Source organism: Cebus imitator, unplaced genomic scaffold (genome assembly GCF_001604975.1).
Source record: "Cebus imitator isolate Cc_AM_T3 unplaced genomic scaffold, Cebus_imitator-1.0 Scaffold229, whole genome shotgun sequence".
NCBI classification, from domain to species: domain Eukaryota; kingdom Metazoa; phylum Chordata; class Mammalia; order Primates; family Cebidae; genus Cebus; species Cebus imitator.
Genome location: NW_016107544.1, coordinates 1,101,309 through 1,115,541, shown reverse-complemented (window position 1 = coordinate 1,115,541; position 14,233 = coordinate 1,101,309). Strand labels below are relative to the sequence as shown.

General features: G+C 35.5%; 1 protein-coding gene across 8 annotated transcripts in view; it reads right to left on the bottom strand.

Annotated features, from left to right (window-relative positions):
- The window catches only part of CEP112 (centrosomal protein 112), a 646,693-nt gene that overhangs the window by 424,762 nt on the left and 207,698 nt on the right, over positions 1–14,233 (bottom strand). For all 8 annotated transcript variants that reach the window (XR_005195271.1, XR_005195272.1, XM_017497316.2 and 5 more), the window contains one exon: positions 7,414–7,549. Coding sequence is in view for 6 of the 8 variants with exons in the window: in XM_017497316.2 (XP_017352805.1) it covers positions 7,414–7,549 (136 nt within the window). In the remaining 2 variants the exon portion in view is untranslated. The remainder of the gene's footprint in view (positions 1–7,413; positions 7,550–14,233) is intronic.

Genomic DNA, 14,233 nt, shown 5'->3' with positions numbered 1-14,233 from the left:
TATATATATATATATATATATATATATATAAAGAAAAGCACCAGGAAGATAGAAATGTACTGACAAGAACTCTAAGACACATGAATGACTGAAAAAGAAAATTGCAAGAGAATAAATATAGTATTATACTGCTTGTGTTAAGAAATACCTAACATTTATATAGGTAGAGGCATGCAAAAGATCAGAGAGATTGTTATTAGTGTTTACCTCTGCAGAGGGGATGGGATGGGCCAATCTGTGGTGAGGAAGTAAAAGGATTCACAACCACAGTTTTTCTATACATTTTTGTATCATTTAGATTTTGTACACTGACTATTCATACATAAGTTACTGTTGTAATTTTAAAACAGAAATAAAAGTTATAACTATAAAACTATAAACAACAACAAAAAAAGAAAGTGCTACCTCTTGGCTGGAAGCTAACCAACACAAAACCAGTGCACTAAACAGAAACACACCAAGGATCCTCACGAAGTTCACTTCACTCCCCTGCTAGCTCCACCACAGCAGGTTCTGGTGTCCATGGCTGCAAGAAGTAAAGACAGATCACAGGACTCTCTGCAGACACTCCCCAGTACCAGCCCAGAGCCCAGTAGCTCCCGGGGTGGCTAGACCCAGAAGAACAAAAGCAATCACCACAGCTCAGTTCTTAGGAAGTCCCATCCCTAGGGGAAAAGAGAAAATACCTCATCAAGGGAGCACCCCATGGGACAAAAGAATCTGAAGAGCAGCACATCTCAGATCTCCCATCTGACTTGGTCTATTCAAATAAGAAAGAATCAGAAAAAAAATTCTGGTAATATGACAAAACAAGGTTCTTTAACATCTCCAAGAGATTATACCAGCTCACCAGCAATGGATCCAAACCAAAATGAAATCTCTGAATTGCCAGAAAAAGAATTGAGATAGTCAATTATTAAGCTAATCAAAGAGGTATCAGAGAAAGGTGAGGTCCAACATAAAGAAATCAAAAGCATGACACATAATACGAAAGCAAAGTTACTCTGTGAAATAGATAGCATATATAAAAAACAATCATAATGTCTGGAAATCAAGGACACACTTAGAGAAATGCAAAATGCACTGGAAAATCTCAGTAACAGAAATGAACAAGTAGAAGAAGGAACCTCAGGGCTCAAAGACAAGGCTTTCAAATTAACCCAATCTATCAAAGATGAAGAAAAAAGAAGTTTAAAAAATGAACAAAGCCTCCAAGAGGTTTGGGACTATGTTAAACATCCAAACCTAAGAATAATTGGTGTACCTGAGGAAGATGAGAAATCTAAAAGTTTGGAAAACATGTCTGAAGAACTAATCGAGGAAAACTTCCCCAGCCTTGCTAGAGATCTAGATATCAAATAGAAGAAGCTCAAAGAATACCTGGGAAATTCATCGCAAACAGATCATCGTCTAGGCACATAGTCATCAGATTATCTAAAGTCAAGACAAGGAAAGAATCATAAAAGCTGGGAGGCAAACACATCAGGTCAGCTATAAAGGAAAACCTATCAGATTAACAGCAGATTTCTCAGCAGAACCCTAAAACCTAGAAAGGAGTGGGGTCATATTTTTAGTTTCATTAATTAGCCAAAAATTTTGTATCCAGAGAAACTAAGTTTCACAAATGAAGGAAGACATCGTCTTTTCCAGACAAACAAATGCTAAGAGAATTTGCCACTACCAAGTCACCACTACAAGAACTGCTAAAAGGAGCTCTAAATCTTGAAAGAAATCCTCCAAATACACAAAGCACAAATATCACAGGATCTGTATAACAATAACATAATGAAAAAAATCAGTAGGTATTCAGGCAACAAATAGCACAATGAATACAACAGTACTTCACATCTCAATACTAATATTGAATGTAAATGGACTAAATGTTCCACCTAAAAGATACAGATGGCAGAATGGATAAGAATTCAACAACCAAGTTTCTGCTGTCTTCAGTAGACTCACATAACACATAAGGACTCACATAAACTTAAGGTAAAGGGGTGAAAAAAGATATTCCATGCAAATAAACATCAAAAGCAAGCAGGAGTGGCTATTCTTATATCAGAAAAAACAAACTTTAAAGCAACAGCAGTTAAAGAAGACAAACAGGGACATTATATAATGATAAAAGAACTAGTTCAACAGGAAAATATCACAATTATAAATGCACCCAACTTGGAGCTCCCAAATATATAAAACAACTACTACTAGGCTTAAGAAATGAGATAGGTGGCAACTCAATAATAGTGGGTGACTTTAACACTCCACTGACAGCACTACACAGTTCATCAAAATGGAAAGTCAACAACAACAATGAACTTAAACTATATCCTATAACAAATGGACTTAATAGATATTTACAGAACATTCTACCCAACAATTGCAGAATATACATTTCATTCAGAAGGAGATGGAACATTCTCCAAGATAGACTATATGACAGGCCACAAAACAAGTCTCACTAAATTTAAGAAAATTAAAATTATGTCAAGTACTCTCTCAGACTACAGTGGAATAAAATTGGAAATAAACTCAAAAAGCAACCCTCAAAACTATGCAAATACATGGAAATTTAAAAACCTGCTCCTGAATGATCATTGGGTCAACAATAAAATCAAAATGGAAACTGAAAACAATCCTTTGAACTGAGTCGTAGTGACAAAACCTATCAAAACCCCTGAGATACAGCAAAAGCAGTGCTAAGAGGAAAGTTTATAGCATTTAATGCCTACATCAAAAAGTCTGAAAGAGCACAAATAGACAACCTAAGGTCACACCTCACAAGACTGAAAAAACAAGAACAATCCAAACCCAAACCCAGCAGAAGAAAGGAAATAACAAAGATCAGAGCAGAACTAAATGCAATGGAAACAACAATACCACCAAAAAACAATACAAAAGACAAAACACAAAGCTGGTTCCTTGAAAATATAAATGAAATTGATAGATCATTAGCGAGATTAGACAAGAAACGGAGAGAAGATCCAAACAAGTCAATTAGAAACAAAACAGGAGTTATTACAGCTGATACCACAGAAATACAAAAGATTATTTAAGGCTACTATGAACACCTTTATATGCATAAACTAGAAAACCTAGAGGAAATGGATAAATTCCTGAAAATATACAACCCTCCTAGATTAAACCAGGAAGATGTAGAATCTCTGAAGAGATCAGTATCAAGCAGTGACATTGAAATAGTAATTTTTTAAATTGCTGACCAAAAAAAAGTCCAGGAGCAGACAGATTCACAGCTGAATTCTATCAGACATTCAAAGAGAACTGGTACCAATCGTATTGAAACTATTCCAAAAGACAGAGAAAGAGGGGATCTTCCTTCTATGAGACAGTATCACCCTAATACCAAAACCAGGGAAAGACGTAACAAAGGAAGAAAACTCTAGACTAATGTCCTTGATGAACACAGATGCAAAAATTCTCAACAAAATACTAGTGAACCAAATCCAACAGCATATAAAAAAGATAATCCACCATGCTCAAGTGGGTTTCATAATAGGGATGCAGGGATGGTTCAATATATATAAGTCAATAAATATGATACACCACATAAGTAGAATTAAAAACAAAAATCACATGATTATCTCAATAGATACAGAAAAAGCATTTGACAAAATCCAGCATCCCTTTACGATTAAAACCCTCAGCAAAATTGGCATAGAAGGGACAAAACTTAATGTAATAAAAGCCATCTATGACAAATCCACAGCCAACATGATACTGAATGGGAAAAAGTTGAAAGCTTTCCCCTTGAGAACTGCAAGACAAAGATGCCCACTTTCACCACTTTGACATAGTGATGGAAGTCCTAGCCAGAGCAATCATGCAAGAGTAAGAAATAAAGGGCATCCAAATCGGAAAAGAGGAAGTCAAACTGTTGCTGGTTGCTGATGACATGATCGTATAACTAGAAAACCCTAAAGACTCCAAAAGCTCCTAGTACTGATAAATGAATTCAGCAAACTTTTAGGATACAAAACTAAGGTGCGCAAATCAGTAGCTCTACTCTACACCAACAGCAACCAAACTAAGAATCTAATCAAGAACTCAACCCCTCTCACAATAGCTGCANAAAAAAAAAAAAAGGAATATACCTAACTAAGGACATGAAAGACCTCTACAAAGAAAACTATAAAACGCTGCTGAAGGAAATCATAGATGACACAAACAAGTGGAAACACATCCCACACTCATGGATGGGTAGAATCAATATTGTGAAAATGACCATTCTGCCAAAAGCAATCTACAAATTCAAGCAATTCTCATCAAAATACCACCATCATTCTTCACAGAACTACCAGAAAAAAAATCCTAAAATTAATATGGAACCAAAAAAGAGCCCAAATAGCCAAAGCAAGACTAAGCAAAAAGAACAAATCTGGAGGCATCACATTACCTGACTTCAAATTACACAATAAGGCCATAGTCACCAAAGCAGCATGGTACTGGTATAAAAATAGGTACATAGACCAATAGAACAGAATAGAGAAGGTAAAGATAAAGCCAAATGCTTACAGCCAACTGATCTTCAATAAAGCAAACAAAAACATAAAATGGGGAGAGGACAGCCTATTCAATATGGCTAGCCATATGTAGAATAATGAAACTAGATCCTCATCCTTCACCTTATACAAAAATCAACTCAAGATGAATCAAGACTTAAATTTAAAGTCTGAAAAGATAATGATTCTAGAAAATAACACCTGAAAAACCCTTTAGACATTGGCTTAAGCAAAGACTTCACAACTAAGAATCCAAAAGCAAATGCAACAAAAACAAAGATAAATAGATGGGACTTAATTAAACTAAAAAGCTTCTGACTGAAAAAGAAATAATCAGTGGAATTAACAGACAACTCATAGAGTGGAAGAATATTTTCACAATCTGTACATCTGACAAAGGATGAATATCCAGAATCTACAAAGAACTCAAACAAATCAGCAAGAAAGAAACAAACAATCCCATCAAAAAGTAGGCTAAGAATGGGAATAGACAGTTCTCAAAAGAAGATACACAAATGGCCAATAAGCATATGAAAAAGTGCTCAACATCACTAAGTATATAGGGAATGCAAATCAAAACCACAATGTGATACCACCTCACTTCTGCAAGAATGGACATAATCAAAAAATTAAAAAATAACAGATGTTGGCATGGATGTGGTGAAAAGGGAACACTTTTATACGTTGGTGGGAATGTAAAGTAGTACAACCACTATGGAGAACACTGTAGATTCCTTAAAGAACTATAAAAGTAGATCTACTGTTTGATTCAGCAATCTCTCTTCTAGGTATCTACCCAGAGGAAAAGGAAAAGAAGTCATTATATGAAAAAGATACTTGCAGACACGTTTATAGCAGCACAATTTATAATTGCAAAAATATGGAACCAGCCCAAATGCCCATAAGTCAACAAGTGGATAAAGAAATTGTCAGATATATATATATATATATATATACACATATACATATATATATATATATATACACACACACACACACACACATATATATACACATATATACATATATATATGTATATATATATACACATATACATATATATATATATATATACACACACACACACACACACATATATATACACATATATACACATATATATGTGTATATATATACACATACATGGTGCGTGTGCATATATATGTGTATACACACACACACACACACACCCATGGAATGTGACTCAGCCATAATAAGAAACAAAATAATGGCATTCACAGCAACCTGGATGTTACTGGAGACCATTATTCTAAATGAAGTAACTCAGGACAGCCTGGTCGAGATGGTGAAACCCGTCTCCACTAGAAATACAAAAATTATCCGGGCGTGGTGGCAGGCACCTGTAATCTCAGCTCCTTGGGAGGCTGAGGCAGAAAACTGCTTGAACCCAGGGAGCGGAGATTTCAGTGAGCCAAGATCGCACCACTGCACTCCAGCCTGGGCAACAGAACAAGACTCCATCTCAAAAAAAAAAAGGAAGTTAACTCAGGAATGGAAAACCAAATATCGTATGTTCTTACTCATTAGTGGGAGCTAAGGTATGAGGACACACAGGCATAAAAATGACACAATAGACCTTGGAGACTCAGCAGGGAAAGGTAGGGGAGATAAGGGATAAAAGACTACATTCTAATATTTATATAATATTATTTATATATTATAATTTATATCTAATATTATGTATCTGGTTAGCACACAGATACATAATATTAGATATAAAAGAGCAAACAGAAATAATACTTAAAATCTGTTCATAATTATCTAATTTTTAAAAAACAAAAAACAATTATGTATGCCTATAACATATTAATGTATAAATAATATATATGCATATTATCTAAGGGCATTATATATGCATATAAAATAAACTGAAATAATGCAGTCAGCCCCCAGTATCCATGGAAGATTGGTTCCAGAATGCCCTCCATACTAAAATCCACAGTTGCTCAAGTTCCTTATATAAAATGGCATAGTTCTTCCATATGACCTGTGTACATCCTCCCATGTACTTCATCATTGCTAGATTACTTCTAATACCTAATACAATATCTACATGTCACTTCAATCACATGGATTCAGCATAGTACTCTGCACGTGTAAATTCAAGTTTTACTTTTTGGAACACTGTCAAATTTTCCCAAATATTTTCTATCCATGGTTGGTTGAATCTGTGGAGGCAGAACCTACGAATACAAGTGTTTACAGAGAGCTGACTATATACACTCAATTAATTATAGTGGATTTCTCCAGGGAAGAAAGAATAATGTGATTAGACATGAATAACAAAGTAAAGTAAAATTTCACTTTAATATTTTAGTTTATATAAACAGCGTTAACAATTATTGTGTCTTCGAGATAGGTACCTAGGTGTTTGTAATAATTCCCTTTATTCTTTTACAAATTTTGTATTTTCTTCAAAAGCTAAAAGAAAAAATACAACCTATCTTGTACAAGAATTGGAGACAGCCTTTGTTCTTCACAACTGCCAGTTGCAAATAATTGCTATAACTGAATAATAAGACACTATTTATAGAACGTGAAGAAACACAGGCATGGTTAACTGGAGCCCCTGCTCTAAAGAAACTGATCAGTCATGGAATTTTTCTCTTAGGCTTATCTATCCTTCCAAAGCACGGTACATGCTTGCCATTACTACATTTATACAGGGCACTTTTAAATGATTATTCTGGCATTGCTTGAAGGATGAATCAAGTGGTAACATCTCTTTCTCATTCTGAATCTCTGACCCGATGGTATGGCTAATTTTGATATAGCTCTTTTAAAAAGTGAAATGTTTCTGTCATATTTAAGATGAGAATGTACCTTCCTACTGAGAGAGTGACTTTCAAAAGGGATGGTGTGGCGGCCTCCTTACCTGCTCTTTCATTTCAGCATAGACTTTCTCTGAGTTCAGTTCCACCTGCCGCTTAAACTCTTCCAAAGCAGCATCTGCCTGCTGGGCCTGCAACCTCTGAACTTCAGTCACACGAGTTAGCTGCTCCTCTTTTTCCCTAGAAAGGTTCAGAGAAGCTTCCTTCAGAGTTAAAATATAAAAACTAGGCTGGAATGAAAGAACAATATTTAACCTCCACTAAAATAAAATCCAGATTTTAATTTTTTTGATCCAAATCCTACAAAACTTCCCTTTAGACACTTGACAATAAACTAATTAGTCTCCAGAGGAAAAGGGTATAAACATGTATTGTGTATTCTGATGAAAGCAAAACGACTTTCAAAGATTTCCCTAAAAACAAAACTGAGTAAAACCATGTGTCTCCATCAAGTGATGAATGGATAAACAAAATGAAGAATATTAGTCATCCTTAAAAAGGAACGAAGAAGTTCTGATACCTGCTACAACATGGATGAACCTTAAAAACATCCAGCTAAGTGAAAAAAGCCAGTCACAAAACGTTACATATTGTATGATTCCATTTATATGAAATTTCCAGAATAGATAAATCTATAGAGACAGAAAGTACATTAGTTGTTGCTGGGGTCTGAGAGGCTGGGGAATTAGGGAGTGATTGCTAATAGATATGAAGTGATGAAAATATGAAAATGTTCTGGAGTTAGACAGTGGTGATGGTTGCACATCCTTGTGAATATACTAATATCCACCAAGTTATACACTTTATCGGTTATACACCCATAAAGGGGTGAATTTTATGGTATGTGAATTATATCTCATTTAAAAAAAAAATGCACTAATACAAAGATGTATGTCTACCAGAAGTTAATCTTCAGGGAAGTCAATGCAACAGAGAAATATGATGGCCTAAAACTGTTTTGCTGCCTTCTAGAAGACTTGCCTAAAAGAACTGATAACCATTACATTTATTCATACCTTAAGTGGAAACTACATAGCTGAAAGGGTCTAACAAAACAAAAGCAATCTTTGCATGTTGATAGAAGCAAAAAATAAAGGATTAGGTTTATAAATACATGAAAGTTAACAATAGCTAACTTTGAGTTCTAACTAGATGCCAGGCACTGTGCAATGGAATTTTATATGGTTTGGCTCTGTGTCCCCACCCAAATCTAATCTTGCAGCTCCCATAATCCCCTTGTGTTTCGGGAGGGACCCGGTGGGAGACAACTGAGTCATGGGGATGGGTCTTCCCTATGCTGTTCTGGTGACAGTGAACAAGTCTCATGAGATCTGATGGTTTTAACAAGAGGAGCTCCCCTGCACAAGCTCTCTTTTTGCCTGCCACCATCCATGTAAGATGTGACTTGCTCCTCCTTGCCTTTGGCCATGATTATGAGGCCTCCCCAGCCACGTGGTACTGTAAGTCCATTAAACCTCTTTCTTTTGAAAATGCCCAGTCTTGGGTATATCTTTATCAGCAGCATGAAAATGGACTAATACAGAATTTTATGTCTTCTCTCGTTTATTCTCACAGTAAACAAGTATAAGAGTGTTATTATATCCTTACTTATACAGAACAGGAAACTAGGGCTTAGAGAATACTTCCACCTAGAGTAACAGGTCAAGCCAGGATTCCAGTCCTGACAGTCTGCTTCTAAAGTTCCTGCTGTTGGCTGCTATGTCACCCTGCTTTCCTGATTTTCCAGATGCCATAGGTAAGATTAACTTGGCTCACCTTCCCTAAATGGGAAAGCTTACACAAATATAAAATATGTTCTTACTATTAGCTGTAACACTAAAGAATGCTGGGGGCAGGGGGTAATTTAATTCACTCAAACCAAATTTTAGAGAAATATCATAAAGGGGAGAAAAGACACTTCCAAAACAAGATGATACAATATTTCAAGACTTGAGCAAAAAGTAATTTGAGTTTTTTCAGGTTACTCATCTGAGTTTAAAATCCCCTCTAAGACACAATAATTTATAGGCTTTTCAATAAGAACACATATATCATATAAAATATCAAAATACCAAACTTTCTTACCCCCAAGCAAATTGAAAACCTCTTTGAAAGCTTAAGTGGCCAAAAGACTGATATGAAAAAGTGTCACCTAATTTCCACTTCAGCAAGAGATTCTCTTGTTCCTTTATAATGAGGTTATCATATAGATATAGATACAGATATAGATATGTGTGTGTATATGTGTATGGTTTTTTCTACGTGTGTGTTCTCTTGTCCCACCCGTATCCCAATCCCCTCCCCTGTATTTGGGATCTGCAAATAGGCAAGTTTTTGTTGACAGGCTGGAGAAACCTACCCTGTAGCTTTTTGTTTCATTTTAAGCACCACCTTGTGTCTATTTATCTCTTCATATCCCATCCATCCATCTACCTGAAGGTAACAATAGTCACTGCAATCCCATGATAAACAAAGCAGTTTTTCCACTAAATCCCTGTTCCTTTATGTGTCTGTTTTACAGATGTAGTCACAATTTTTTATGACCTACAGAGTTTAACAGTGCTCCAGGGTGTGTGATGCCCTGCACAAGAGTTAAGCTATTCTAGGTCAGGATGCATGCCACATGTGGCTCTCAGTTTCTGTATTTTGCAGCAGTGGGGTACAGGATTCTGAAAGTTTGTAAAAGCTGTTCTTCAACTTGCCTGCTTGAATGAACTGGAACCTGAATGTTTTGTTGTTTACCATGTTTCTTACACGTTGTTAAAGCAAAACGGGCGTAATGTTAACTGGTTGTTAAGTTCTAAGGTCTTCACATGAGTGAGGCTTTTTTTTGCCACCTAATGTGAATATTAGCTCAAAGATAATGGTGATTAATAACCGGATATCATACTGAAGGCTGATTTCGGGGGCATCACTATATGAAAGACTGAGCACTTGGATGGCTATCGAGAATTTTAAATTGTTCTGGTGCATTTTCACTCTTCCTATATTAATTTGCACTGGAACAGGGGATTTAAGTTAGATGTAGCGTTTTCTGGGTACAAACATTGAATAATTTGAATATCCAAATATCTAAATACTAAGCACACGGGAACAACATCAAGTCATATAAGTTGTTATTGGGTACCATGGTCTAGATCTGGGTTGGTAAATAGATGTTCTCTGGTGTGATGATCCCAACTGACTGGAAGGGGTTGCCTGGAATGCTCTGTTGAAAGGATTCTGAGAGCAGGCTCAGAGGGCAAGGGTGCTGCGGTTGATGAACAGTGGCACTGTTTACCAGGCACTGGGGTTAGGCAGTGCAATGACTGCATCAGAGATTATAGTAACTAATTTATCTTATGTTCCTCTTTAATTTTTGAGGCCCTTCCAAAAGCACTTGAGAGGAGTACTTTAAAATTAAAATTTATCAGAGGTTTACCTTTGGTCAGTTTGTATATAAGTACAAAAGAAAGTACATTGAACATGATTTAAAAACTTTAAGATTGTATATATCATTTACTTTTTAATTATGGAACATTAAATAGCCAAAAGAAAGAACGATAACACAGTCTATAAAAATATATGGCCTATAGCTGAAATACCAACTTTGTCCTATCCATGTTGTAAGTCAGTTGTTTATACTTTTTATGCAATAATTCACATGAACTATTTAGTTAAACACTTTTAATTTAATAGGACAAATCTTTTTCTCTATAACATGTTATTCTTACCTACTAAGCTTAGTGCATTTACTTTATAACTAATTTATGATTACATAATCAAAGTCATAAACTTTAGCTATCCATCAAGTATACATTAGAGGCCATTTTAAAATGTGAAAACTTTGCACAGTAAGGCATACTGCTTTTAATTGATCATTTCTATCCTGATTTACAAATAGAAAATCTTGTTTTACACTCAATTGCAAGCACAGGGAAATATGTAAAATCTAGTTTCCAGTCCTGCCACACTGGCTGAACTAATCTAATAGTACAGGAATGCTAAATATCAAAGGTGGCCTTATTCAACATAATTCAGTGTTCCTGTCCAGTAAAAGCACAATGAATACATTGAACTCCACTAATATTTAGAAACCTTCTGCCTTTTTTTTTTTTTTTTTACAGGGCGTGGCTCTGACATCCAGGCTGGAGTGCAGTGGCACAATCAGGACTCACTTCAGCCTCGAACTCCTGGACTCAGGTGATCCTCCCACCTCAGCCTCTGCATAGCTGGGAATATAGGTGCAAGCCACCACACCTGGCTACTGTTTTTTTTTTTTTTTTTTTTTTTTTTGTAGAAATGAAGTTTTCCCAAGTCCAGGCTGGTCTCAAACTCCTGGACTCAAGCATTCCACCCACCTTGGCCTCCCAAAGAGCAAGGATTACAGGCATAAGCTGGTCCTTCTGTCTTAATATAAATTAAATCTGTCAATTCAAATAAAGAGGTGATAAATCATTTTAAGGAGGGATCCATTTTAATTTCTGCATGGTAATGAAGCAGAAGTGAAAATGCTGAGCCTTTGAAACAGACAAGGGTCTGCTCCTATCACAGGAACAGCGTTCCTTTTTACCATGACCCCAATAGTGCATCCTACAAGAAGCAGGAAAAAAGGACTTTGAAGATTTTTTTCTTCCAGTGGAACTGGTTGTGGGGCCAAGTAGAAATGCATCACTCAAATGCCTTAAAGCTGGGCCTCCATGAAGATAAAAAGGTAGAAAGAAAATTTGCTTTTTAGCTCTGATTTATTTATAAAGTGCAGTAAATTTTCCTCATCTGAGTATATAAAGGATAAAGAGAAAAGAAGCTACATTCTTAAACAACCACAAGCCAGCTCAGATTAAAGGATGTTCTGAAGTACATGATTATTCCAAAAAGGGCAATAAAATGTAGGGAACTAATGGATGACAGTTTAGTATTTTTGAGCTTTACAAGCTAAAATTTATATATACAGGTAAACCTTAATTTGAAAATCTTCCCTTTGCACATTTCTGTTCCAGTACTTTTGATAAAGATGGCTGCAATCCAACATGTATTTATAAGGCTTCACATTACAGTATACTTCATTTGCTGCCAGCTTGGCATCTCCCCTGGAAACTCCAAGAAAAACAACACAAAATAAGAAACTTCAAACAAGCCTGAAAAACAGCTAGAAGAGTCCCCATGCCCTTTCCAGCTGGGCTGGAAAACAAGACTTACAAGCAGCAATATACCTATATTCAGGGCTGCTGGTTGTTACTTACACTGATTAAACTAAATGAGTCAAAAATATTTAAAATAATACCTTTCATAAGCATTATAAATAAATAAACTGCTTTCGCCTCTTTTTCATTTGACTTCTAAAACTAGTAGTCTCCGCTAAATTCTACTTCAAAATGGTAAACCATGTAGACAGCTAAACACTTGGTACTTCAGGAGTCAGAAAGAACTGTCCACTAAAATAAAAAGTAGTACTGGTCTTATATTGAATATATGGTAATACTTCCCAAATTGATCTTCAGATTCAACATAATCAATGCATGCAGAGCCACAAGCCAAGGAACAGGGGCAGCCTCCAGAAGACAGAAAAGGCAAGGAATGGCTTATTCCTATAAGCTCACTGAAACTGTGATGATCCAGAACACTAAATCTAAAATCATTTTCTTGCTTCTAAGGGAAAAGCTCCAAACAGATATGATAACAGCATAAAGAAGTTTTACAGAATTCTATTCTGACAAAGAGCTTTTATTGCCAACAACGTAGGCTTACCCAGAGAGCTTGCCCCCAGAGTCAAACACCAGTCTTAAAAAACATGCCTGTTGGTTGAAGCATGCTAGGTATAAACAGAAATGAGGACTCTTCTTAAACAATTCAAAAATCTCTTAAGAAGATACGGATGCCAGCTAGGAGGTCCATAAATCTATGACGCCAAATGGATTTGAATCATGATTCAAAAGAACTAGTTCTGGCTCAACCTTGTAGCCTTCATTCTCAATAAGTTAGTTTTGTTCTGGGAGCGGAAACAAGAGTACTGGCAGCAAATTCTAAGAAATGTCCATTCAAATACTATAGAAATATAAATGAAGTATAAGACATGGTTCCTATTCTGCAAAGAGTATAATCTGACTAAAAGATGGAAATACAAGGAGAAAAATCAAATGATGCAATATTGTACACATTAAATCGTGTGACAAATTTTAAGTGCTAAAAGAATACAAAGAATGTAACAATGCAGTAAGAGTCTATATAAGAAACCACTCTCAGAGGATCAAATTTATGTGCAAGGTGGGAAATAAAGCTATATATGTAATATTAATGAAAGGTTTAAACAGTTTAAAGTTTACATAATAATTTTATGCTAAACTAACTTCTGCCTGTAATATGGGTCCATAAATAAAACAAACTCTAGCTCAGCAAACATAAAAGCAAGTAATACTTCTATGGTAAACTAACAAAATACTGAGAAAATTATCCTTAAAGAGAAAGCAGCCATGTTTTATGGCAAAGAAAAATTCCTTTAAAATCTTTAAATTATTTAAACTTCAAAATAAATCCCATATGTTATTTTTGTTTATGTCCCTATACTTAACAACTGATTAAAACTTCCATTTATAAATTATACATCATATATGCAGAGTTTACATACATATCCAGTAATATATTTTATTACAGATGTAGTATTGTATCAGTAAATAGGGCATATATGTTATTCTTGTAAAACGACAAAACCTAAATATTCCAGAACTGGTGCAGAACCACTTCTTGTTACTAGGGAGAGGAAGAAAGACAGTACGAAGTCATTCAAGCAGAATGATAAGTAAACCAAAGCCAGATCAAAGGAATAAAGAAAAAAGGCTGAAATGTGAATCTGAAATATTTATTTCCTTCAAAAACATCATCCATGCC